Source organism: Carassius gibelio, chromosome A22 (assembly GCF_023724105.1).
Source record: "Carassius gibelio isolate Cgi1373 ecotype wild population from Czech Republic chromosome A22, carGib1.2-hapl.c, whole genome shotgun sequence".
NCBI lineage: Eukaryota > Metazoa > Chordata > Actinopteri > Cypriniformes > Cyprinidae > Carassius > Carassius gibelio.
In genome coordinates, this window is record NC_068392.1 from 1 (window position 1) to 27,926 (window position 27,926).

Consider the following 27,926-nt stretch of genomic DNA (forward strand, 5'->3'; position numbering starts at 1 on the left):
GGTTACAATCATCTGGGTTTAAATCATGCTCATTTATTAATATGATTTTGATGCAATATTTACAATGAGCTGGCAGGCGCTATGGTAAGGGGAATGACATTTCCCAACTAGGCGCCAAGTGGAGCCAATAATAAGACACACTGGCCCAGCTAAACATTCAGCTGCTCAGCTGTTTTGAACTTCTTTGTACACCTGAGCGATGAATGAATTTTAGGCTCAATATATCTCAGGGCTTTCGTACTCAATGACTTATAAAGAGCTGGAGTTCACATTAAATTTGTGGAAATTTTTTCACTTAAGTGATTTTGTGATCTGGCAAAATAAAGATCAGTCTTGTTCTCTGTTTGTTATGAAGATGTTATATCATCACCATAATGAAGAGTTTGTTTGTCTCATTGCTCCAAATGTAGGTTAAGATTCTGTTATTTGACAGATGAAGGTTGTTCAGCTCTCACTTCAGCACTGAAATCAAACCCATCACAACTGAGAGAGCTGGACCTGAGTGGAAATCAACTAGGAGACTGTGGACTGAAAAACATTTGTGATCTACTGATGAACCCACAATGCAATCTGGAAAAGCTAGAGTTAGTAACATTATACTGTACAGCAGTTACAGTGTGATTAAAGTTCACTGTTATTTATCTTAAGTACACAGGGTCAAAATTGGCATTTCCTCATTGTTCACACTGTATATTAAGCATCTTTGACTAGAAAGTAATTATTTAATTTAAAGACTTTAATACAGTGTACTGGTTGTACATTCTGGTCTGCAGAAATGTTATGAAATACACATCTGCTGCTACAAAAAACAAGTCATAAAAGTTTATTTTATGATAACAACTGACGGGGATGTACATTTTGACTTATTTATCATCATAGATCTGAGTCATTGCTCCTTTCTCTTCAGGCTGTGTGGATGCAGTATTAAAGAGAAACACTGTTACCTTCTGAGTTCAGCTCTGCGTCTAAACCCATCACATCTGAGAGAGCTGGACCTCAGTGGGAATGAACTAAAAAACACAAGAGTGAAGCACTTATGTGACGCACTGAAGGATGCACACTGTAAACTGGAGAGACTGAGGTGAGGAACATTCACAACACATAAAGTGTTTATATATCTGAGTGAAACAATGAAGTGTTTGTTTCATTTCTCCCAATGCAGGTTAAGGTACTGTGATATGACACATGAGTGTTGTTCTGCTCTGACTTCAGCTCTGAAATCAAACCCGTCACACCTGAGAGAGCTGAACCTGAGTGGGAACAAACTAGGAGACTCTGGAGTTGAAAACCTCGGTGATCTACTGATGAACCCACAATGCAATGTGGAAATACTAGAGTTAGTAGCATTATACTGTACAGCAGTTACAGTGTGATTAAAGATTACTCTTTAGTTATTTAATTTAAGACAACATGGCCAATTGCATCATGTATAGCACTGCAACTTGCATTTCACAAACTCTTTTTTAACCCGTGAAGATGCTCAAGACTTGTATTAGACTCGAACACGCAACCAACTCTCAAACCATTAGACCAAAACATTATCAGTGAGTGTGTGGTGTTCAGTCCTGAAAATTTACACATGAGCTTAATATGGATCTGATTCATTGTCTTTTCCCTTACTGTCTTCAGTCTGTGTGAATGCAGTATTACAGAGGAACAGTGTCTCACCCTGAGTTCAGTTCTGAAATCAACACACCTGAGAGAGCTGGACCTCAGTGGGAATAAAATGAAAAACACAGGAGTAAATCACTTATGTGACGTACTGAAGGATTCACACTTTAAACTGGAGAGATTGAGGTGAGTAACAAGCACACATAAGAATGAAAATGCTTGAAATCATCAGTCTAAACCAGACATTTCAAGGCCCTTGATGTGGTTTCAAAGAACAAACGGGTGTGATGTACTTTCAAACAAAATCTTGACTTTGTCTTGGTTGTTTGATACAGCTCGCAAGCACAAAATTTGAGTGAAGCATGAGTGGATATTTTTTAGTGAATGGGATGCAAAACTACAGTTCATACTCCCAGTGCAAATGCTGTATTCTGTTAATATAGGTGTATATACAATGATTTTGCGATGTGGTGAAATAAAAAAAAAATCTCATTCACTTAATGTTTCCATGAAAGTTAATATAACTGTACAGAACATTACTCTGATTTCTCTTCATGTAGGTTCAGAGGCTGTGATTTGACAGATGATGGCTGTTCTGCTTTGACTTCAGCTCTGAAATCAAACCCATCAGACTTGAGAGAGCTGGACCTGTGCGGAAATCAACTAGGAGAATCAGGAGTGAAAAACCTCAGGGATCTACTGATGAACCCAGAATGCAATCTGGAAATACTAGCGTTAGTAACATTATACTTTACAGCAGTTATAGTGTGATTAAAATGTATTATGGATTGATAGTTCAGTTTGTGTATCAGTAAAAAGAGCTTAAAAATTGAAGCATTTGAATCTTTGTGGCTATAAAATTTCATCCGCTGAAATCTGACAAATCTTTGCCGTGAAACGACAAAATTTAGAAAAGACTAACATGAATGACAACAGATTTCTTTGACATAGTTGCATGGTTTTTACAGTACTTTTCACTAAATAATAAGCAAAATGTGTATTTAGTAATGGGTAAACTAATCTCTAAAATGACAAACTTAATTGTGGTTACTGTACAAAATGAATGTGATCACATTAAGAACTGAATCATTGTTCTTTATGTTTCTGTCAGTCTGTGTGGATGCAGTATTACAGAGAAACAGTGTCTCACCCTGATTCTAGGTCTGTGTTCAAACGCATCACACATGAGAGAGCTCGATTTGAGTGGGAATGAACTAAAAAACACAGGAGTGAAGCACTTATGTTACTTACTGAAGGATTCACACTGTAAACTGGAGAGACTGAGGTGAGGAACATATTTACATACAAGAAAAAACGTTTAGCAATTGCCTCAAAAAGAGAATTTTGAACTTTGGGTGAAAGTAAAATGATCACTCTTCCTCTGTCTTTATGTTTTATCTCTTTCTAGTCTAAATGACTGTGCCATTACAGATGTTGCTTGTTTGGCCACAATCAAACACTAATTTGAAATTTATTCCACAATCTCTTCTGATGCTCCCTTACAGCCTAGAGAGAGAGCACTGGTTTAGCTGGAGAGCTGGTGTGAATCTCATAAGTAGTTTTGGTGGATGGATTACATCATTATCTAAAGCACGGGGACCTGTGAAATCAGCAGTACATGATCAGTCAGCATCAGGTGAGGATCCTCGGAAGAGCTTTACTATAGTACTGTGTACATGAGGAAAGATAATTATATGTGATGATGTGACGTCTGTAACCAGAATCTAAAATGTTCACAACTTAGTATATGAGCACAAAAATGAAAATCTGTGTTTGTATGAGTTTTAAATCTTTGAGAATAGTAATGGCAGAATGAGGATTTTTGGTGAGATGTTGCCAAACAATTCATGAATTCAAACACTCTAAAAAAAACCTACAGCTGCTTCAAATGTAAAGACATTATACTAGCTCTTATATGTTAATATTTAAAAGTATACTATACAAATGAAAATATTTTGCTTTAATGGAAACATACAAGTATCACATATGTGATGCTGCATGAGTAATGTTGTTTACAGTAAGTATTCACACAAATGATCATTTATTTATAGGTGGAGCAGAGGAGGAAGAACAGCTTTAATCAATCATTTAGTGCGTGGACAAACTGATTTCTTTTGCCCTCAGAAAAGACAAAGTAAGGCTGAATTTCCTAATAATCTGACCTCAAGAATCTTCATCCTGGAATAAATCAATAACAGTCTCTGAAATCATTCATCTGTAGAAGAGATAACAAGGAAAGAACACAGGACACCATCTGGCTCAATCCTTTCTTAATTTCTTTCTTGTCTTCTTCAGTGTTATCCTTTTTATTCGTATAGGTATAATTAAACATTTTATTTTAAGGTGAGATCTTTCTTTATTTTAACCTACACATTTTAGAACAACACAAAGCTGTGTCTAATACAAAGTCAAGAAATTTGTCACAAACTTCTCTCACAATGCCTAATTCTTGAATTATTTTGAGAATAATTCTTTAGGATTATGAATTTTGTGTTTCATGCTGATCCTTTATGTAACCATATTTCTATGTCAGACCTTGCATTTTACTGACTACTGACAAATTAAAAAGAAATGATATAAGAAAAACATGAAAATGTAATAGTGTATTTTATTTAAAACTACATATGCGTTGGTGGATTTTTTTTTTTGTTTTAGCACGGTTTAATCCCTGCATAGTAATGTATATTTATATATATATATATATATATATATATATATATATATATATATATATATAATACAGTTAAACTGTTATAAAAATGTTTCAGGGAATATGTCTTATTCAGAGTGTTTTCACAAACAGGGTTTACAAGCAGCATTGCTTTAAAAAATCTAAAGAATTCAGTCTAAAAGCATATGTGTTTTTTTTTTATCATCAATGTGAATCATAATAGTTTATTTGCAATATCCATGTAAATTTAGTACACTGCCATAACTGTTTCACAGCATATTAGGATACCCATTGTCAATATGGAACAAATGTTCAGGACAGATAATATTACAATAAGAGTGACGTTTCTTTCCCCATTGAAACCTAAATCATCTAAAGCCAAATCAATGCCCTGGATAAATGACCATACACTTTATCTCAGATGAAAAAGTAGACAAGCAGAATGTAAATGGAAGAAGTCCAAACATAAAGTTGAGGATGAAGTCTTGCTGGTTGCATTGGCATTTATTTTAAAAAGGCAGATACTTTTCTGAAATGTGAAATATATATCATTATTTTTGTTTTATACATGTACAAAAAGTATTTTCATCACTTCATAACTTTATGGTTGAACCACTGATGCAGATGGATTATTCTGATGATGATTTTCATACTTTTCTGGACCTTGACAGTGTATTTTACTTGGCACTCTATGGGACAGTCTCAAGCCTCCCGGTTTTCATTCAAAACATCTTAAATTGTATTTCAAAGATGAACAAAGCTTTTACGGGTTTGGAACAACATGGGGGTAAGTGATTAATGACAAAATTGTAATTTTGGGGTGGAGTATCCCTTTATGCTAACTGAGACTTGTTAAAACACTTGTATATCATTGCTCTTTTGTTGATTTTAATTGGTTCGATTGTGCTCCTTTGTAAGTCTTTGGATAAAAACGTCTGCTAAATGTAAATGGTAACACTTCACAATAAGATTCATTAGTTAACATTAGTTAACTAGTGTAGTTAACATGAACTAAGAATGAACAATACTTCTGCAGCATTCATTAATGTTAATTTCAACATTTACTAATGCTTTATTAAAATCAAGCCGTTTGTTAACAGTTAATGCACTGTGTTCTAACGTGAACTACAAATGAACGACTAACATTAAAAAGATAAATAAATGCTGTAATACATGTATTGTTCGTGCTCATGTTAGTTACTGTCGCTTGTCGCTCAGTTGTTGTTGTTTTTTTCTGTTATTTGGCCCAAAGTATATTAAGATTGAGCGCTTCTCACAAGCTATTACTGTGACTTGACAACAAACACTTCTCCCCTCTTCAAATACAAAAAAACATTAGCCCTTATAAATATAGTGTTTCTTGATAAAAGAAAACGCTGTACTTATTCAATCAACAGTTCTTTTATTTACGTTAGACTGCAAACAAGCTGAGACGCTCCAAACTGTGCGCCGCACTTCATTTGCTAGAGAGGCGGGAACTCGGGAAGAATAATGAGGTTTGACTGACAGTTTGAGGAGCCAATGATGTTACGAGGTTTATTGGCGGTGGCGTCACTTTTACCGGTCCAGGATCAGTGATCATTAGCAGTTATATTTCCGATTTGAGCGTGAGTTTCAGAACTGCTTTCGACAATGTATCGTTAGAGACTACTTGTCTTTTGTTGATCAAAAAAGAGCTTAGCTACTGTAAAGCTGTTTTTACGCTACCACTACGCTACTGAGAAATGTTTTTAAACTATAGCGTCACTCGGCTATATTTGTAGCTACTGCCCATCACTGACAAAGTATACCACAAGAACAACATACAGTATGTTCAGTATCTTAAGGAAAGAAATTACAGAAATGACAGGGTAAGTTGCATTTTCGAAATAAAACTGTAGATTTAGGAATTTATTATAGGGATTTGAAGTGTGTATCTTTTTCTTTGTGGGGAAGGGACCTGTTAAATAGGCTATTAAAAATTATTGAAATGCTATTTTTCTGAAATATTTCATAAAAGGATTTTATGTAAATATGAAACAATGGATTGAACAGTAGGAAACATTTACAATATGTGTATCTTTTAAAAATGATCCAGAAACAGGGACAATAATAAATGCCATGTTGACCATTGTTAGGTTAAGAATGAACATTTAGACATAGTAAATTATACTGTATATACATAATACTTTATACATTCCAGTCCAGTGGATGATCACAAACAGAACTTTGATTTTGTCATGTGATCTGCAACAATCTAGAATTTGGCTGACAGAGCGAGAACAAAACCAAAAGTTTTCAAAAAAATCTGGATTCAGTTCCCTGAACACAAGTCCCTCTGTACTTCTGCAAGTTACCTTTAATACTTACATTTTAGTTATTTGGAGTATGAAGGGATTTCAGCTTGATTTAAATTTCGAAATTGTAGGCCTATGCCAGTTCCAGGAGTAGCCTATACCTTTTTTTTTAATGCTTTACTAATTAAATGCAATAAGAACATGTGGTATTACACATTATCAAATTAACATTAGCTGCCAGAGAAAAATAGAGAGGATTTTAAATTTGTTTGTTTGTTCCAAGAGATTTACATATAATTTAAAATAGTGGAGGGCGATATGACCAAAATCTTATATCATGAATATTGGACAGCTTCCCCTTTAAGACCGAAGTCCGGATCCAATTTACTGTTACATATGCACTTTCTCTAGCAACTGTTTACATTCCCTTAAGACCTAAATTACTGTGTTTATGAGGATACTTGCATTTGGATGCATGTAAGTGTTTATGCAATCGTTTAATGCCAGTAATGTGGCAAAAATGCTCACAAGCTCTATTAGCAGCTGATGCACGGCTTACACACTCCTCTCACACAGAAACAAAGACAACATACATTTACATTGACTTAACATTGAAATCATTTGCGCCAGACGCTCTATGCGCATTTGGTCTGAACGAAGCATAAGAGGTCGCTTTCGACATCACTGGTCTTTAGCCGCTTAAAATTGCTGGTATTTTCTGTCTAGCTTTCGCAACGCATACTGCACTGCACGGAATTCTTTATTTTCTTTTTCTGCTTGGTTGTGAGTTTGGTTACATCTATATTTTTTAATTGTTTAATTATTTTAAAATTAATAGTGTACATATTTGGTTAAAGTCGATTACCTATTTTCATTTTCGAAACTTTTTTGGTTGGTCTGATCGATTGCGCAATCGATTTTCGAACTAAGAGTGACAGCCCTAGTCATTAATGACTCACCCTCATGTCGTTCCAAACACGTAAGACATGGAGGTTCATCTTTGGAACACAGTTTAAGATATTTTGGATTTAGTCCCTGAGCTTTCGGTCCCTCCATTGAAACCGTGTGTACGGTATACTGTCCATGGTTAGAAAGGTAATAAAAACATATTCCAAGTAGTCCATGTGACATCAGAAGGTTAGTTAGAATTTTTTGAAGCATCGAAAATACATTTTGGTCCAAAAATAGCAAAAACTACGACTTTATTTGGTATTGTCTTCTCTTCCATGTCTGTTGTGAGTGAGTTCAAAACACTGCAGTTTAGTGATATCCGGTTAGCGAACTAATCACTCGATGTAACCTGGTAACTGGTTCAAGAAGATCCGATATGGATCCTATATGGAGTGACGATATGGGGAAGTGAGACCTCTAGTGGACACCCAGGGATACAAAGACCAGACACTGTGACATTACCCCCAATCCCCATCCCCCTAAGGAGCAGCTTCCAGATGCTCCTCAAAAATCAAACCAAAGAGACCAGGAGGGAGGTGGAATGGTGGAGGATCAGGGGGAGGGATGGGGGACGGGGGGACAGGTCTATGGAGGGGAACAGGGACAGGAAGTGAAAAAAACAACAAAACAAAACAAGGAGACCTGGAGGGATTTGGAATGGTGGAGGTTTCAGGGGGAGGGACTGAGGGCCAGGTCCATGGAGGGGAACAGGGGAAGGTAGTGGAAAAAAAAACTACAAAAACAAAACAAAGAGATCAGGAGGGAGGTGGAATGGTGGAGGATAAGGGTGAGGGATGGAGGGCCCGGTCCATAGAGGGGAACAGGGACATGGAGTAATGGCTTAGCAGGTAGCCAGGGTGGATCAGACAGTTTAGGGGGCCAGGACAGATCAGAAAGTTCAGGGGCCCAGGGCAGTGCTGACAGAGCAGGAGTCCAGGGTGGAGCAGGTGGAACTAGAGCCCACCACAGCCGAGCAGATGGGACCGAAGCCCACCACAGCCGTGCAGACGAGACAGAAGCCCACCAGGGCGGAGCAGAGGACCACCACAAATAATTTAATGTTTGACATTTTCTGATCAAAGTAATGAAAATTCAGTAAATTTTTTAACCACAATGATACAACAAGATAAGAAAAATTTGGGCAAATATAAGTCTCAAATATAGAAATTAAAGTATTGTTAGTTATTGATTTCAGCATCAGAGAACTGACTTAATGTGTATTGGTAACTCAGACCTATTTATTTTAGGTCCACCCTCTACCACAGCATGCATTATGATATATAAATATTTGACTCTCTTTGTTTTCTAAAAATGGCTTAACTTGAAGTGCTGTAAAAAAATAAAAAATAAAAAAAAAAGTTGGAAAAAGTTATTTTAAGGTACTTTATGAGTACCCACTCCCACTCGGCCAGACCCTATCCATTCCTTAAACAACAGGGTCCCCGGCCCAAGTTAGTGCTGGATCCTGCGCCTCAGGTGTCATCCTGATCTGCAGAACAGGAAGAGGAGGGGGCAAAGTCTTGCTGTCATGGGACATCCCCCAAGCAGCCTCTGTTGTGCCTCCAAGCACCTTTTAACTCCCGGGTACTGACGACAATGTGTTTGTGGTATATACCATTATGAAATCTGGGCCCATTCAAATAGTGCCCACACAACCCATGGCTGTTACAGTGAGAAAAAAAATTCTCTAATTTCTTCTTCAGCTTACTGGGTCCCCACAAGGAGACCTGTTGCTCGAACCGATGCAATCCCTTGCCACACAGGCCGATGCCTGGCAGGCCATCCACAGAGTGTCAGGCTGGGTTTTGTGGAGGAATCTGGGACATCTTTGGCAAGGCAGAAGTAAACCTCTTTACCTCGGAAGGCAACTCTCATTGCCCAGTTTACTTCTCGAAGGAAAGGAATGTGTTGGCCAACGACTAACCCAACCTCCTCTTTTATGCTTTCCCCCCAATCTCCCTGATTCCACATGTTATCAGGTGAATCAAGGAACAGAAATACAAGGTTCTGTTAGTGGCCCCACTCTGGAGGATCCAACACTGGTTCGAAGAGCTGTGTTGGCTGCTCTCAGCAGCTCCGTGGTCCATTCCCCTGAGACGGGACCTCCTCTCTCAGGTGAACAGAACGATATGGCACCCTCAGCCCGAGCTGTAGGCTCTGGACCTTTGGCCTCTCGATGGGAGCCTGCTGACCTCACAGAGAGCATACTAAACACAATCGCTCAGGCTGAATGACCATCTACTATAAACCCTTAAAGTCTACGTGAACCGGAAGTTGCAAATGACTTTTCTTCAGTGTTGGGATGTATTTCAGAGAGAAACGGAATACTGAATGAGGAAAAATAGTGGGTGTGGCTTTATTTTCCAACTGGCACCTGATTGGATATAGAAAAGTAGGTGTTTCATTCAGAAATGGAAGCAGATCTTAACGCAAACAATAATTTTTGTGCTCGAATTTAAGCATTCGAGCACATCTGTGACCTATCTGTTATGCCTCCTTCCTCGAAATGTAAAAATTCGACCCATCTGGACAGTAACGAGAGAATTTTAGGGAATGGGAAAAGTGTTTTGTGAGTGCCACAACCAAAAATGCACCTCCTCGTCATCTCTCCATTCACGCGCTGTCAATGCCTGTCTACTGTCAGTTGGAGGGGCGTGGATACAGATGCTAAGCAGACACCAAAACCGTCAAACCTACATCATCAGGGAAGGTCCTCCAATGCAGAGGGGGGGGAGGGGGGGCATTTTCAGATTTTGATTAAAGATTACAAAGCCAAACTATTTTTTTGTGTGGATTGACTTGCATGGATGAATTGTTCACCACAAAACGATCAGTTTAGGCAAACAAAGTAAATATGGTCAATTTTGGTATGTCTTCTCTGCCTGGTGTACAACCAACAGCACAGACCAAATTTCCTGCGACATACACTAATTTGCAAAAGTCTTAGGCACATTAGTATTTTCACCCCAAAGAATGGTCTTTGGCCAGTTATTTATAACCGCCCGTCTTAGTGTTTATGATATGGTTTTACTCTCTTATTACGATGACACCTAACCAGGTGTTAAGGCTAGGTATCACTCAGTGTGGTTAATTACCTAAACATTGAAAATTTTAAAAACAAGCAACTTGCTCCCATTGAATTGAATCTCTGTAGAGTGACCTGATTTATAAAATGTCTTTGGTTTTTGTAGTAGATCAAACATCAAGAAAAAAAAGTATCCAAAACACTGTCTCGTTATAGTTTGAATGGATTTGTTTTGATTAAACTTTCCTCCACTTAATTTTTGACAATACTATTGACTTGATTGCATAGACATTATTGGAAGAGAACTGAACAGAACTGGACAATAAATCAAAGATGAACTGATTTTGACTGAAAAATTTACTGTTTATTATTGTCTTCTCTTTAGAGCTGCTTTACAATAGATTTAAATTTTGTTCGCATTATTGATACACTATTTCCCTGTTTAACACTGAAAAGCTGCTTTGACACAATCTGTATTGTATAATGACAGTTTTATTTTTATCCTCTGCTATTTGTTTCACTAGGAAAAGATCAGACTCGGAAGCATCCAGCTCTGTGTCTGTGAAGAGTGACCATTCAATAGGTGGTGTACCAGACTTAAGTATGGAAACAACATCCCCTGCAAAAAGGTAATTTCATGTGTCTGATAAGCTGCTTCACTCTTACTATCAATATAGTAAAGATGTAACAAAATGTATAGACTTATGGCAAAAAGAAAAAAATAAATCCCTTGTCCAGGGACTTTTTTTTTTCTTTTTTGCCATGCATTGTTCATAGAGCTCATAAATTGTAGCGGTGCCTCAGGTGTTTGCAGTGTGTATACAGCATAAATATAACGCGAAAGCACATTAAAACAATGCATGAGCGCGAATCTCTCTGTTTGCACGCAGATTTCCTTTGCGCTGTCACAAAACCAGACGTGCTTGCTCAGATACACGGTGCTCTGCGCGGAGAGAGTGTGCGCACTTAAAATGTGTCTCCTATCACTTAAACTGTTTTCTGTGTGCTCACAACTCTCTCTATGCTCATGTGTTAGATATTAATTATTTTCGCACGTTTTTATTTCTAGCCTTTTACCGCGTGCAGTTTGAACGCTGTGATCTGTTAACATGCGCTTGGAAAAAAGGCGCATCACAGACAGTGTGTGAACCTGGAGTTAAGCATATGCCCAGTCTGTTCTGTTCTCGCGCTAGGTGCGTTGCATTCTGATTGGATCGGATAGCATACTATGGGAGGTCAGGGCCACGGAAAATCATGCTATGAGGCGATTTAGAAACATGCACGCTCAAATAGTGATTTTATGATGATTTCTATTAATCGCACAGCACTAGAATGGACTGGAAATGAACAGAAAATAATTTGGGAAAACCAGACCATGCAGAGCTCAGCAGCGGATAGATAGTCACCGGAGCAAGCAGTCAGGAAGAAACACAACAGCCATTTATGCATGTTTGAATTTGTTGTTCTGTAGCATATGCAGCAAAAATATCTGAGATAAATTGGTGGTTTATTCTTAAACCAATCAGAAAGCTCGAATAGTGGAAGCATAGTAACAGTTTAATATTTTTTTTTTTTTGTTATTTAATTATATATATGAAATGATATTATTTTATGATTTTTTTACATATATTAACAATATTATTTCTTTTAATATTAATTGGCGGCCCACCTGCAGTACCACCGGTTGAAAACTACTGCACTATGCCATTCAAAAGCTTGGTATATATAGAAATTAACATTTTTATTTAGCATACCGTGATGATAAATAAAAATGATTTATACAATAAATGTTACAAACAATGCTGTTCTTTCGATTTATTATCACCGCATTGGGGGAATTTCCTTCAGTTGAACGAAAATGACAGAGATTATCCTATTTGACTGCGAACCAAAAATTAACAAATCCAGTGGTCTCTTGGGGTATTTTCAGTCAAATAATTACTCCTGTGTGAACAATCTGGGGGTCATTTTTGATGCCGACCTGAAGTTTCGACAAACAAATAAATTCAGTGGTCAGGGCCACCTTTTTCCAGCTAAAGCGACTATGAAAGTTAAAGCCCCTCCTCACCTTTCAGAATTTGGAGACTGTAATTCACGCTTTTATTTCTTCAAGGCTTAATTTTTGCAATGCCTTGTATGCTGGAATTAGTCTGCCATCACTCTCACGATAACAGATAGTCCAAAATGCTGCAGCTCGTTTCTTGACTGGGACAAAAAAGAGAGAACATATTTCACCTATACAGACCTCTTTTCATTGCCTTCTCCTACATTAAGCCATTTTAAAATATCAAAAACCTACCTCATTTCTCAGGCTTATTCTTAATTTGAGTTTACCGTATGTTTCTCTTAATTGCTAGGAGTTGTAATTTCTTTGGGATATAGTAGGTTTTGATCTTTTCTTTTTAATATGTATTACAATTTTGTTTAAATGTTCTTGTCATGATTGGACTGAATCCCTTCCAGCCGTTTTATTTGTGTGTACTTACATTCTTGTTGTTTTAATGTGCTATATAAATAAATTTGACCTTGACCTTAACCTGAGTTGTGTTTTATAGTTAATTAATTGGAAAAATCTTACAGGGTGAGGAAGCAGCATGTTAGTTTTATCTTAGTGTCTATAGCCCTTTTTGCACAGGATTAGTATTACTTGGTGAGTCATTTATAATAATTGCGGAGGATGTCTTTGATCTTAATCTTGTGCGAATCTGTAATTTGTAAAGTCAAAATTCTCCCACTAATGACCTACCATAATTCACTGAACACAGAGGACCTGTGATAATATTAGTACCGTGCGAATCGGCATTTCTGTGATTGGGCCAGCATTTGGCGGGTCGTATATTATTTTTCATGGTTTTTGTTTCCTGTGCTCCTTTTTAGCCATCTTTGTGAAGAATGGAGCTGCGTTGGAGTATTTGGTAGTATTTTGGGTGCTGTCATATCATTACACCATAAAATTTGCAGAATGAGAAGGCTGAAAAGGTTTCGAGGTTAATGTGTTACAAATAAACCAAGCATAAAGCTTGAGTTATTATTTTAACCTGGTGAAATGTAAATGACCAGGCGCACACGACCATATTAGTTTTTTTATTTTTATTTTTTTTATCCATCCTAACCGGACCATAGAACGAGACTCACAAACCCTTGACATCCGGGTATCCGGGAGATAATTCAGTAAATTCGAGTAAAATCACAGGCTTTGCTTATCCCGTGCGAATGGACCACACAAAATTCCGATGTAGGGGGAGGGGTAATTTCAAAATCACACAAGGTCCCCAGATAGTACTAATCCCATGCAGAAAGGGCTTATGATATGGTTTTACTCTACATAATCATAATCAGGTGTTATAAGGCTAAGTATCACTCAGTGTGGTTAATTACCTAAACATTGAAATAATTTAAAAACAAGCAACTTTGCTCCCATTGAATTGAACCTCTGTAGATTGACCTGATTTTAAAATTTCTTTGGCTTTTGTAGTAGATCAAACATCAAGAAAAACGTGTCCAAAACACTGTCTCATTATAGTTTGAATGGTTTTTGTTTTGATTAAAGGGGGGGTGAAATGCTCGTTTTCATTCAATATCCTGTTAATCTTGAGTACCTATAGAGTAGTACTGCATCCTTCATAACTCCAAAAAGTCTTTAGTTTTATTATATTCATAAGAGAAAGATAGTCTGTACCGATTTTTCCCGGAAAAACACGACCGGCTGGAGGCGTGACGTGTGGGCGGAGCTAAAGAATCACAAGAGCCAGTAAGCTTTTGCGTTGAGAGCGTTTGGAAGCTGTGACATTACCGTGAGGAAAAAAACATCCAAAACAAACCATGGCTAACAGTCAGATTCAGCGTATATTTATGATCCAGAATCAGATCCAGAGGCTGAAATTTAACAAGAGCAGCATCAGCAACGACGTCTCTATGTGGTATGTACTGAGCGGTTTTGGAAAATGACTAAGTTCCACTTTATGTCGTCTTTTTTTTTTTTCTTTTTTTTTTAAGCTGTACATGTGGAAAGTGCAGTTTGATGACAACATTGCATGTTGTTTACTTGATGTGCTTTCCCGCCGATAGCTAAGTTAACAACACAGAGATATTTGAAGCAGTTTTACTCACCGCATGCGCTTCCAACACACGATCGTGACGCTTTTTCGTTGGGACTGCATTATCCTTAAGAAATAAACGATGTGCAAATCCGGCGTCAAACTGTGCCTTTTTTGTTAAACAAGCATCTTCGAAATGCAGGGAACAAACAAAAACACTTGCACAACTCCGTTGATGCTCTGTAAAAATAAACTCCATCCCCTGGTCCCTTAATGCAGTTTTTTTTTTTTTTTTTTGGTAATCTGTGCAGGGTTGTCTTGCCCTGGCAACCAAAAACACACTTCTTTTGTGACATTTCGCGACGCTCTCGCTCTGATCAGTGAATGCCTGTGCTTTCAGTGCTCTGCTATACGGGAGCGCGCGCTCTTCCGGCAGACGTGCCCTCAGGACCCATATAAGGAAATTCCGCTCCATCTAACGTCACACAGACTCATACTCGAAAAAAACTTTCCGAAACTTGTGACAAACCGGAAGGAGTATTTTTGGAACAGAAATACTCCTTCAAACGTACAACTTAATTTTTGAAACTTTGTCCATGTTTAGCATGGGAATCCAACTCTTTAACAGTGTAAAAAACTCAGTATGCATGAAATAGCATTTCACCCCCCCCCCTTAAACTTTCCTCCACTTAATTTTTGACAATACTCTTGATTACTTGATTTCATAGACATTATTTTAAGAGAACTGAACAGAACTGGACGATGACGTCAATAAATCAAAAATTGACTTTATAATTTTCCTCTTTTTAGAGCTAATTTACAATAGAATTTAATTTTGTTTGCATTATTTACAAACTATTTTCCTGTTTAACACTGAAAAGCTGTTTTGACACAATCTGTATTGTATAAAGTGTTATAAAAAAGTGACTTGACTTGACTAAACTGTAAACACAAAACATATTTATATAGGATGGAGGGACTTTTCTGAAGTGTTATTTTTTTCCTTTGCTATTTGTTTCAGTAGGAAAAGATCAGTCTCAGAAACATCCAGCTCTGTGTCTGTGGAGAGTGATCATTCAATAGGTGGTGTACCAGACTTAAGTATGGAAACAACATCCCCTGCAAAAAGGTAATTTCATGTGTCTGATAAGCTACTTCACTCTTTAATGAACTCAACCTGGAGATTCTTTCCAGTAATACAATTGCAACTAAACCGAAATATATAAATCCATCTAGTGTTGTCACGGTACCAAAATGTCAGTATTCTGTACCAATAAGAGGTGAAAATCCACGGTTCTCAGTACCAATTTTGGTACCAATCCAAAACACAAAAATATGCTAATATAAAAAAAATATTTTTATCACTAAAAATAAAAAAAAATAAAATCAAAGATGAACTTATTTTGACTGAAAAAATTGACTGTTTATTATTGTCCTCTTTTCAGAGCTGCTTTACAATAGATTTAAATTTTGTTTGCATTATTCACACACTATTTTCCTGTTTAACACTGAAAAGCTGCTTTGACACAATCTGTATTGTATAAAGTGCTATAAAAAAGTGACTTGACTTGACTAAACTGTAAACACAAAACATATTTATATAGGATGGAGGGACCTGTATTCTGAAGTGTTATTTTTTTCCTTTGCTATTTGTTTCAGTATGAAAAGATCAATCTCAGAAACATTCAGCTCTGTGTCTGTGAGGAGTGATCATTCAATAGGTGGTGTACCAGACTTAAGTATGGAAACAACATCCTCTGCAGAAAGGTAATTTCATTTGTCTGATAAGCTGCTTCACTCTTTAATGAGCTCAACCCGGAGTTTCTTTCCAGTAATACAATTGCAAATAAACCAAAATACATTAATCCATCAATAGTTGTAAAAAGTAAAAATTCACAGATATGTGTTTAATTAGCATTTGTAGCATTAACTTATAGGGCCCTATCATACACCCGACACAATGCGACGCACGGCGCAGCACAAGTATGTTTGCTAGTTTCAGTCCATCGCTGTTTGCATTTTCCCGTCCAGCACCACGTCGTTTAATTAGCAAATGCATTTGCGCAAATTTGTGCACCCATGGCGTGCTAGTTTGAAAAAGAGGTGTGTTCAGGCGCATTGCTGGCGCATTGCTATTTTATTGAGCTGAAAATAGACCGCGCCATAGATCAACTCAAACCTGGTTGACTCAGACATAAAGTCTGGCGCAATGTTTTTTCGAACATGTTCTGTTTGCTCAAACATGAGCAGCTCCATTTAATCTCGGTGACGTTTTCTGTCTTAGCGCTTGCCAAATTCCGCTGTGTAAATAGCAAATCCATCATGGCACGAGTGCAACTGGCTCTTAAAGGGAATGGAAGATGAGACTGATTGGTTTATTGCACGTTACGCCAAAAAAACACCCATTACTCATTAAGAGTAATAGGGACACCTCATTGAAAGTGACGTGACGTGACATACGGCCAAGTATGGTGATCCATACTCAGAATTTGTGCTCTGCATTTAACTCATCCAAAGTGCACACACACAGCAGTGAACACACACACACACACACCGTGAACACACACCCGGAGCAGTGGGCAGGCATTTATGCTGTGGCGCCCGGGGAGCAGTTGGGGGTTCATTGTCGTGGTATTGCCGGCCCAAGACTCGAACCCACAACCCTAGGGTTAGGAGTCAAACTCTCTAACCACTAGGTCACGACTTCCCCCAGTATACCATGCACCCTGGTGCACCAACTGTTTTTCCGTCGTTAAAATAGCAAAAATGGATCTGGACACGCACTGAGTGCACCTGCGCTGTGCGCTTTACACTTTGCGTTTAGATCGTTAAAATAGGACCCATAAAGTGACTGAAGTACCTCTCTGTTCTTTGTGTCTTTAGTGAAAGTTCAAATTCAGAGTTTCTTTTTTTTATGTTCCGGGAAATTATGGTGGAAACGCATCATTGGATGCAGGAGTGTCCGGCTCCACTGGAAATAACTTTCCAAACAGTTCAGAGATTGGTGCCTTTTTTGCTTGAGGATTATTATTGCTGAATGCCACATCTAACTGCTTCACGTCATAGTTCAGACGCGGGCCGGGCCTCCCGCCTGTTTTAGACTTCTCCTTACTTCTCGAATTCGAATTTCGGTTCCTTGCAGCTTGCTTAGTTGGGGTCACTTCATCTACAGCAATATCGTTGACTTGATTGCAAATAAATGCAAAGACACTATTTAAACTGAACAGAGATGACATCACTGAATTCAATGATGAACTGCCTTTAACTGTCATTTTGCATTATTGACACTGTTTTCCTAATGAATGTTGTTCAGTTTCTTTGACGCAATGTATTTTGTTTAAAGCGCTATATAAATAAAGGTGACTTGACTTTTATATTTTAGACATCCATCAAATAGTGATGATGGCCTGTCTAGCCATTTCCTCATTAGACACGCAGAGAAGAGCATCTTCACAGATTATGATTATAATGAAAGTTTTTGTTTTAGATTTGTTTTATTTGGTTAAGTAGTCATTTAAAGCTTTCTATAGATATATTTATTATGTCTGTGAGGCATGTTTTCACTGAGTGTTGGTTAATTTTTGTATGAGTTATGAAGGATATCTGTCATTCTTCACAAGGGAAAGCGGCTGCATATCTAGTGCCATGAAAACATCTATTGCCTTTGTAATTGTTTGAGCACAGTCAGAGTTAGCTTGTAGCTTCATTCTGAAGGCAGTGGGAAAAGTTACCTGTTTTTGATGCTTCTTACGTGTGCCGCTAATATCAATGCTGAGGTGATGCGCTTGCATCTTAGACATGTTTCCTGTCGTATAAGTAAGTTTTGAGAAACAGTTACGACAGATTGTGTGTGCTTTGTCTACAACACAAATTCCATTCCTGTACTCCACTATAAAACCAAAATGTTCCCACACAAGAGACTTAAATGTGTCCGGGGGATCTGCAATCTCAGACGGAGCAGCCATCCTGCGTATACTGTAGGTAACCGAGTGTGACGCTCATTCCCAAGTCACGTGACATGACATGCACTTGGAAAACAGTAACTTTGGAATATAATATTTAGAACAGCATTTAAAAAGCTCTTATTAATCGTTACCAATACAATTTAATCACAAAGTGATCCAAAAAAAGAAAAAAGGAATTTACATAAACACCCTTCATTTTCTGCTTCATGTAAAACACCTCACTCAAAAAAAAAGTGCTCAAAATACTTAACACATTCACAAGTTTCAAAGCATCAACGTGCATAATGAGTACAAAGGTTGGCTGGCAACATGAGGCTGGGAAGTGATGTACAAAATAAAAAAGTAAAAAATAAATGTAAATAAAACAAACTTCTAGCCAGTCAGTTTCATAACCATCATTTAGTCTTAATTGCGCTGGCCGCTAATCGGTGGTACAGCAACTGTGTCGACGGGACGTGACGTCTCTGTTCCCTCCTTCAGGGAACGATGGATACCATATGTAACAGAGACTTTCCCTTTCAGTCGGTCACTCTTGACATCACGTTGGTGACCGACGAATTGGGATCCCTACCAACGCACTCTAAAGCTATATTGTGGACTATACACATACAAATACTGCTTAGGTCTCAATATGTAACCCAGCTTTCCACGGTTCTCACAGATTAATTGTGAAAGGCCGGAGCCAGACGTTCCACCATGTCTGGCTCCCGAGTGTGATGGGGGAACTTAACAGGGTGTACAGTACGGACACTCTGTAGCAGTTTTAGCAAGCCAACACTAACCAGGGCCTCTCGGTGCCACTACCCGTTGAGAACACAGGAGGATACCGGCTCTACATGAAGGCTATAGAAGTGAACTATAGGCTATAGGCTAGTGAACTTGTTAGATGTCGCCCAGCCCATAGCTTTACAAAAATCTGTCAATGAGGCATCACAAGCCAGCACCCAGGAGGATGCATCACTCCTAGTTGAGTGAGCTCACAACATAAATGGGCAGGGCACACCCTGTGCCTGATAAGCCAGGGCAATGGCATCCACAATCCATTAGGTGATCCTCTGCTTAGAGACGGCATTCCCCTTCTGCCGGCCTCTGTAACAGACAAAGAGCTGGTCAGAGGTCCTGAAGCTTTGTCTCCGGTCTACGTAGCATCCTAATGCTCGGACAGGACAGAGCAAAGCCAGCGTTGGGTCTGCCTCCTCCAGGGGCAACACTTGCAGGTTCACCACCTGGTCTTTGAGACTTATAATGGGAATCTTAGGCACGTAGCCAGGCCGGGGCCTCAGGATTACCTGGAAGTCAGCTGGCCCACACTCTAGGCACAAATAATGGAAATGTAATGGCGGTCAGACTCCGGACTATGGATCACCGCTGGGACAGTTGTGTCACGATAATATCAGAAACATGGCTACATGAAAACATCCCGGATACAGCTGTGGAGCTAGCAGGTTGTGGTGTTTATAGATCAGACCCCACATTACAGTCTGGTAAGACGAGAGGGGGAGGATGTGAGTTTATAAATAACAACTAGTGTAAGGATGTTACTGTCATGGAGAGGCATTGCTGTGCAGACATGGAATTCCTACTGCTAAAATGCAGACCGTTTTTTTCACCCTGGGAGTTCACTATTGTGTTTGTGGCTGCTGTGTATGTCCACCCACGGGCTAACGCTAAGTTAGCCATGAAAAAACTGTAAAAGGCTATCAGTGCACAACAAAACAGGCTACCTGACAGTTTCTTCATTGTGGCGGGAGACTTTAATCATTCAAATTTAATGTCAGTCCTACCTAAGTGTCACAAAAATATTAAGATTGGAATGAGGAAGGGAAAAACACTGGATCAGGTGTATATGAATATAAAGGGGGCCTATAGAGCACTGCCAGCCCCCCACCTCGGTCAATCTGATCATCTGGCTTTTTTCCTGAGACCAACATACAGAACTGTTGCTATCAGAACTAAATGCTAAATCAAGACTGTGCAGATCTGGACTGAGGAAATAGAATCTGCACTACAGGACTGTTTTGAAGATACTATGTAGGAGCTCTTTGATCATGCAGACATTGAGGAATACACCACCACAGTACTGTCATACAGTACATTAAGTTCTGTATTGAAAATACCACCCAGACTAAACATGTCAAACTGGTCCCTAACCGGAAGCCCTGGTTTAACAGAAATGTATGTACTCTTCTGAAAGCTAGGGATGCTGCCTTGCGATCTGGGGACTAGGAGGCCTACAGGAAATCCAGAGTTGACCTCAGAAGAGGGATCACTTCTGCAAAGAAAAATTACAAGCTGTGCATTGAACAGCATTTTAAAGAAAATAATCATCACAGCATGTGGCAGGGAATCAGGACAATAACGAACAATACAGCAAACTATGGTCCACACTCTTCTGCTGACCCTTCTCTTCCAGACCAGCTGAATCTCTTCTTTGCCCGCTTTGAGGATGGAGCCAGTGTAGGACAGACCATCGTCAGTGCTCATGTGGACAAGCAACCAATCGTACTAGATCAGCACCAGGTCAAGCGGGCCTTGCAGAACATTAACATCAGAAAAGCACCTGGACCAGATGGGGTCCCAGGACGTGTACTAAAGGTATGTGCTCAACAGCTTGCAGTTGTTTGGACTGACATATTTAACAGGTCACTGAAGGAGGCTATAGTTCCTACCTGTTTAAAGACTGTTACCATCATACCTGTTCCAAAACAGACAACTGTTGCATGCTTGAACGACTATAGACCAATAGCATTAACATCAGTTATAATGAAATGCTTTGAGAGATTGGTACTGAACAGCATCAAGACCTTCATTCCAGCTAATCTGGACAAACATCAGTTTGCCTACAGAGCAAACAGATGCACCGATGATGCCATCTCACTTGCACTTCACACTGCCCTCACTCACCTGGAGAACCCCAATACATATGTCAGGATGCTTTTTGTTGACTTTAGTTCAGCTTTTAATACCATCAACTCCAGCAAGCTAGTCAACAAACTGCTGTTGCTTGGCCTGGACTCTCACCTCTGTAAGTGGATCAAGAACCTTCTTACTGACAGACCCCAGCATGTCAGACTTGGAAATATTACCTCCTCCACCACCATCCTCAACACTGGTACTCCCCAGGGTTGTGTTCTTAGTCCGCTCCTTTATTCGCTGTTCACCTATGACTGTTTTCCCATTCATGATTCAAATTCCATTTTCAAATTTGCAGATGACACAGCTGTGGTAGGGCTGGTAACCAACAATGAAGAGACCGCCTACAGGGAGGAGGTCCAATCACTGGTATCGTGGTGTAGCAGAAACAATTAAATCCTCAACATAAAGAAAACAAAAGAAATCATAATTGATTTTAGGAAATACAAAACCAAGAAACACGACAGTCTTGAGATACATGGAGAGGAGGTGGAACAGGTCCAAAGTTTCAGATATTTAGGGCTGCATCTGATGGAGGATCTGACCTGGGGAAGGAACACGGTCACCAAAGAGATAGGGAAAAAAGCTCAGCAGAAACTCTTTTTCCTGCGCACCTTAAGACGTACTGGTCTCCCGCAGACACTCCTCAAAGATTTTTACAGGTGCACAATAGAGAGTGTTCTGGCATATGGTTGTACAGTGTGGTTTATTAGCTGCACTATTGAGGGAAAAAAAGATCTGCAGCAGGTAATTAAAACTGCCCAGAGAATCATTGGTGCACCTCTTCCAAGCCTTGAGGATATATATTCTAGTAGGCTGCAGAGAAGAGCAGCAAGTATCAGGGCAGATCCTACACATCCTGGCTATACCCTCTTTGACACCCTACCCTCAGGCCAGCTCAGGGTCATGACGGCTCAGACAAACCGCATGAGAAACAATTTTTTTTCCAAAGGCCATAAATGAGCTGCTGAAAGGCTGAAAGCATGGAAGACTAATTAAATTTGGACTTGAATTATACTGTGTATTTTTAAATGTTTATATATATTTATTTATTGCCTGTTGTTGATAGTGTCACTTTTTATCCTTTTAGCTGCTAACTGAGTGATTGATGTCATCTTAATTTCATTGTGTAGAGATATGCAATGACAATAAAACTAAACTAAAACTAAATTGTCGACTGAAAAAGCTTCTCTGGAGAACCAGCTTCTCTGGAGAACAATGTTCCACCAGAGGAAGTAAGTGAAGTAGATCAGGAACACCTTTAATACTCTCTGCCCATAACATCTTTAATTAGCAGTGATAACCCATGTTAATTTTACACTGCCACCAACAGAAAAGGAAAAGAGGGTATGTCACGTTAATATAATACAAGTTCCTGATATATATATTTCTTCTGATGAATGCTGGATAAAATCCAGGTTAACAGTGTTAAGTGCCCTTATTATTTGCATGTGATTATGTGATTATGTGATTATTGTTACACATAGTCAAGGCTTGAAAACCCTTTAACCCTCTGGAGTCTTAGGGTATTTTTGGGGCCTGGAGCAGTTTTGTCATTCCCTGATATTTGTGCTTTTTTCCGTTTCTTATAAATATCTAAATGGGTAAAGTCTAAAATCACTGTAATCAGCACAAACTGGGCTATAATAATATGTGAAATGCATGCATGTACATGATTGTATTTTTGAGAAAAAAAAATGTTATGCATGGTTAGTGAAAAACTAAAAATGTTAAATCACTTGAATAAGGCCATAAAACACTGTTCTTGGGATTATTGTGAATGTTCATCTTAACAATAGAAAAAAGGGCAGCAGAATGGCAGGAAGCATGAAACATCAGGGTTTGCTTTTGTATACTGGAAGTTTTTGGTAATTACATTCAGATAGTATTATAAATATCTTTAGTCACCCTTCATATCAAAAAGTTTATAAATTACAATGATTTATTATTTGAAATAAATTTGTGTGCAAGAGAGCTTATTCCAATATAGGGTTCCTAATAAATGAGCCATAGTTAATGATAGCAACAAGATAGCTAGTAACTTAACAGAAATATAGATTATTATATGGGTTAATTTAAAAAAGACAGCAGCAGTGGGATATATAGAAATGCAATGTAACATAACTGTGTAGCAGGCACATCTCTGCTTTTTGATTTAGTCAATAAACATTTTGATTTAGTCAATAAACAAAAACTTTATATGTTCTGTTCAGATAGATTTATCAAATGTATGAAATTAGCAGCATATTTTACTACACGTTTACCAAATAGGTACATTTGAGCCACTGAACTAGAATGACAAACTTTTTCACCTTGTAAGTGCACATTTCTGAGAAGGACTAAAGAGAGCATGTCTGGAAATCAGTTACTGAGGAGCCTCCTGTAGTAAAGTGTTTATTTCTCCCTCATCTTTATGTCATTAGAGAAAGATCAGGCTCACATGTATCCAGCTTTGTGTCCATGAAGAGTGACCATTCAAAAGATGGTGGAACACCAAAATTCAGTGAGAAAACAACATCTACGAAAAGGTATTTATTGTGTTTCTTGTTGTTGGTCACAGGTAGGCTGTCACTATCATGAAAAATAATTTCCATTGAACCCTTTTTCTGAATGGATTAATGCTGGGTTTCCATGAGATTTGTTGTTTTGATTGATCTAGTAACAAAGGACATAAGACCACAGTAAATATTGGTTCAGAAATTACACGGTGGGAAGCTCTAAAAGCACAGAAGGGAATGAGAAGTGATGTGGAACTGGCAACTTTTCTTCTCAACAAGTAAGAACACCAGCACATCTTTTAGATACCACAGTTTTCATTTTAGTTTAATTTGCAACATAAGTAATCAACTATACAGTATTGTTCAAAATAATACAAGTACAATTTGACTAACCAGAATAATCCAGGTTTTAATATATTTTTTATTGATACGTGGCAAACAAGTTACCAGTAGGTGCAGTAGATTCTCAGAAAACAAACAAGACCCAGCATTCATGATATGCATGCTCTTAAGGCTGTGCAGTTGGGCAATTAGTTGAAAGGGGTGTGTTCAAAAAAATAGCAGTGTGGCATTCAATCACTGAGGTCATCAATTTTGTGAATAAACCGGTGTGGATCAGGTGGCCCCTATTTACAGATGAAGCCAGCACTTGTTGAACATGCATTTAAAGGCCTGAGGAAAATGTAAAATAAAAATTAACAGAAAATGTAATTAAAAAGTTGATTGGAGAGGGGAAAATCTATAAAGAAAATTATAGGCTGTTCAGCTAAAATGATCTCCAATGCCCTAAAATTGAGAGCAAAACCAGAGAGACGTGGAAGAAAAAACAAAAATGGTTTCTCACATATTTATCTTATATCAGAAATGTTGTATTTTATTTCATTTAATATGAACAATGGCCAAATTTATTTTGCTTACAGAATTCAACATGAGCAATCAGACTTCCAGAATTATCGCTTCAACATAGAAAATCTTGTCTGGATCTTCAAGGTAGGGTAAAATAATTATTATTCAACAAATGTTAGACTGAGTTCTTTTTCTATCCGTTTAATATATATCCGTTTAATATATATATATATATATATATATATATATATATAGATGATATTTCATGTTGATAGAGGAATAGCTTATAAAACAACCTCAACTTTATACAGCTTTATAACTGCATGTGTTATGTGTGACGATCGTGACCCAAGTAAGACACAGGAGAGGGAGAGATCCAATTGCAGGTATGATTTTAATGGGATAATCCAAAACGAAGTCAAACAAGCCAAGGTCAAATCCAGAGAACAATCCGAAATAAAAAGGAACAGGAAGGGAACAGGAAAATGAGGAATCTCGGAGGACGAGAAGACTGGGGTCACGAAGGGTAAGGACTCCATCCAGAAAACATGAAAAGACTGGTAAATATAGGGAGGCTAATGACAATTAAGTGAATTCACCTGGTGCAATTAGCAGGAGTGCAATTACTGTGATGAAAGGACAAGACTAGTGGAATACTAGTGCCTGAGGGGAAGTGAACCCACTAGTGGACACCCAGGGAAACAGAGACTAGACAGCGTGCCATTACCCCCTCCTCCAAGGAGCAGCTGCCAGATGCTCCACCCGAACCCAAGGGAAGACCAAAGACACAAAAAGACCAGGAAGGAGGTGGAGCGGCGGAGGACCAGGGGGAGGGACGGAGGGCCAGGTAAAATGGGGAAAACAGAGACAAGAGGACCAGGTAAAATGGGGAAACCGAGACAAAAGGACCAGGTAAAATGGGGAAAACTGAGACAAGAGAAGTGCAACACAAAACAAGGAGTCCAGGAGGGAGGTGGACTGGCAGAGAATCAGGGGGAGGGACAGAGGGCCAGGTCCTTAGAGGGAAACGGAAAGAAAGACACAGACAAGAAACCCAGGGGGGAGGTGGACCGGCAGAGGATCGGGGGGGGGGGGGGGGGGGGGCGCGGAGGGTCAGGTCCATAGATGGAAGAACAGACAAAACAAAACAACCACAAAAACACAAGTCCAGGACAACATAACGTGATGCCCACCAGGGCGGAGCAGAAGACCACCACATCTGTGTGGTCGAAACAGATGCCCCCCAGGGCGGAGCAGAAGACCACCACATCCGTGCGACCGCATAAACAGGAGGACAAGTCTGGTTGGGCAATGCTGAAACAGAAAACATGAACAAGTTAAGGGTAGCCTCCGTGGCCACAACAGGATCAGTCGGGTGCTCAGAGAGTTCGACTGAGACGTGACAAGACTCTGGAAGTTCCGCAGAGGCGAGGAGAGACTCTAGTAGTTCAGCAGAGACGTGGAATGGCTCTGGTAGTTCAGCAGAGACATGGAGAGGCTCTGGTAGTTCATCAGAGATGTGGAGAGGCTCTAAAGGTTCAGCAGAGATGTGGGGAGGCTCTGGTAGTTCCTCAGAGATGTGGGGAGGCTCTGGTAGTTCCTCAGAGACGTGGGGAGGCTCTGGTAGTTCCACAGAGAAGTGACGAGACTCTGGTAATCCCATGGTGTTTATACTGGATTCCAGAAGATCAATGCTGACTTGACTCTGCTTATGAAGATTATTGGTGAATTGTATTTGTTCATGAAGATCAATGGTGACTTGTATTTGTTCATGAAGATCAATGGTGATTTGCCTTTGTTCATGAAGATCAATGGTGACTTGCCTTTGTTCATGAAGATCACTGGTGACTTGAATTCTCCCATGAAGAACCCCGGTGACTTGACTCTGTCCCTGAAGATCACCGGTGACTTGACTCTGTCCCTGAAGATCACCAGTGACTTGACTCTGTCCCTGAAGATCACCAGTGACTTGACTTTGTCCCTGAAGATCACCAGTGACTTGACTGATCACCAGTGACTTGACTCTGTCCCTGAAGATCACCAGTGACTTGACTCTGTCCTTGAAGATTACCAGTGACTTGACTTGACTCTGGAAGGTCAACGGTGACTAGCCCTGACTCTGGAAGGTCAACGGTGACTAGCCCTGACTCTGGAAGGTCAACGGTGACTAGCCCTGACTCTGGAAGGTCAACGGTGACTAACCCTGACTCTGGAGGGTCAACGGTGACTGGCCCTGACTCTGGAGGGTCAACGGTGACTGGCCCTGACTCTGGAGGGTCAAAGGTGACTGGCCCTGACTCTGGAGGGTCAAAGGTGACTGGCCCTGACTCTGGAGGGTCAACGGTGACTGGCCCTGACTCTGGAGGGTCAACGGTGACTAGCCCTGAATCTGGAAGGTCAACGGTGACTAGCCCTGACTCTGGAGGGTCAACGGTGACTAGCCCTGACTCTGGAAGGTCGACGGTGACTAGCCCTGACTCTGGAGGGTCGACGGTGGCTAGCCCTGACTCTGGAAGGTCAACGGTGACTAGCCCTGAATCTGGAAGGTCAACGGTGACTAGCCCTGACTCTGGAGGGTCAACGGTGACTAGCCCTGGCTCTGGAAGGTCGACGGTGACTAGCCCTGACTCTGGAGGGTCGACGGTGGCTAGCCCTGACTCTGGAAGGTCAACGGTGACTCACCCTGACTCTGGAAGGTCAACGGTGACTAACCCTGACTATGGAGGGTCCACGAGCACCTGACTCGACTCAGGAGGGTCCACGAGCACCTGACTCGACTCAGGAGGGTCAACAGGAACCTGACTTGACTCTGGAGGGTCCACGGGAACCTGACTCGACTCTGAAGGGTCCACTTGAACCTGATTCGACTCTGGAGAGTCAACTGTGGTTGTCATTCTGTGCAGAGGTGCTGGACAAGCAGCCATCTTGTGCCATGACTCTGGACCGGCTCCGATCCGTTCCACACGAGCCCGGGTTCGAAGGGGGGCCATGGTGGAGAGCGATGCTGAACCTCCTCTCGACCACTAACTCCTTTGCGACCTCCCCTGGTCCCACGGAAAACAACCAGGCGGGTTCCCTCAAAACCACTCCTATCCCACTCGGTGGGTGGGGAGGAAACATGAAAAGACATACC

General features: G+C 39.8%; 1 protein-coding gene across 7 annotated transcripts; it reads left to right on the top strand.

Annotated features, from left to right (window-relative positions):
* The first annotated feature begins 5,838 nt into the window (after window positions 1–5,838).
* On the top strand, window positions 5,839–27,235 carry LOC127942689 (uncharacterized). 7 transcript variants are annotated; one of them, XM_052538565.1, is made up of 10 exons: window positions 5,841–6,132; window positions 11,059–11,163; window positions 15,593–15,700; window positions 16,231–16,338; window positions 23,873–23,977; window positions 24,109–24,225; window positions 24,868–24,937; window positions 25,919–26,889; window positions 26,920–27,046; window positions 27,107–27,235. In XM_052538565.1, the coding sequence occupies exons 1-8, from the start codon at window positions 6,092–6,094 to the stop codon at window positions 26,123–26,125; spliced, it is 861 nt and encodes a 286-aa protein (XP_052394525.1). In that variant the 5' UTR covers window positions 5,841–6,091; the 3' UTR covers window positions 26,126–26,889; window positions 26,920–27,046; window positions 27,107–27,235. The 7 variants fall into 7 exon arrangements, with proteins under 7 accessions (XP_052394529.1, XP_052394526.1, XP_052394525.1 ...); XM_052538566.1 differs by having other exon boundaries at window positions 5,840–6,132; window positions 15,596–15,700; window positions 25,919–27,046; XM_052538563.1 differs by having other exon boundaries at window positions 25,919–27,046.
* The last annotated feature ends 691 nt before the right edge of the window (window positions 27,236–27,926 follow it).

Coding starts and splice junctions, on each gene's coding strand:
- LOC127942689 (XM_052538563.1), top strand. CDS start 6,092: ATGTTCAGTATCTTAAGGAAAGAAATTACAGAAATGACAGG. Junction 11,164..15,592: donor ACAACATCCCCTGCAAAAAG/GTAATTTCATGT, acceptor TATTTGTTTCAG/TAGGAAAAGATCAGTCTCAG. Junction 16,339..23,872: donor ACAACATCCTCTGCAGAAAG/GTAATTTCATTT, acceptor TTATGTCATTAG/AGAAAGATCAGGCTCACATG.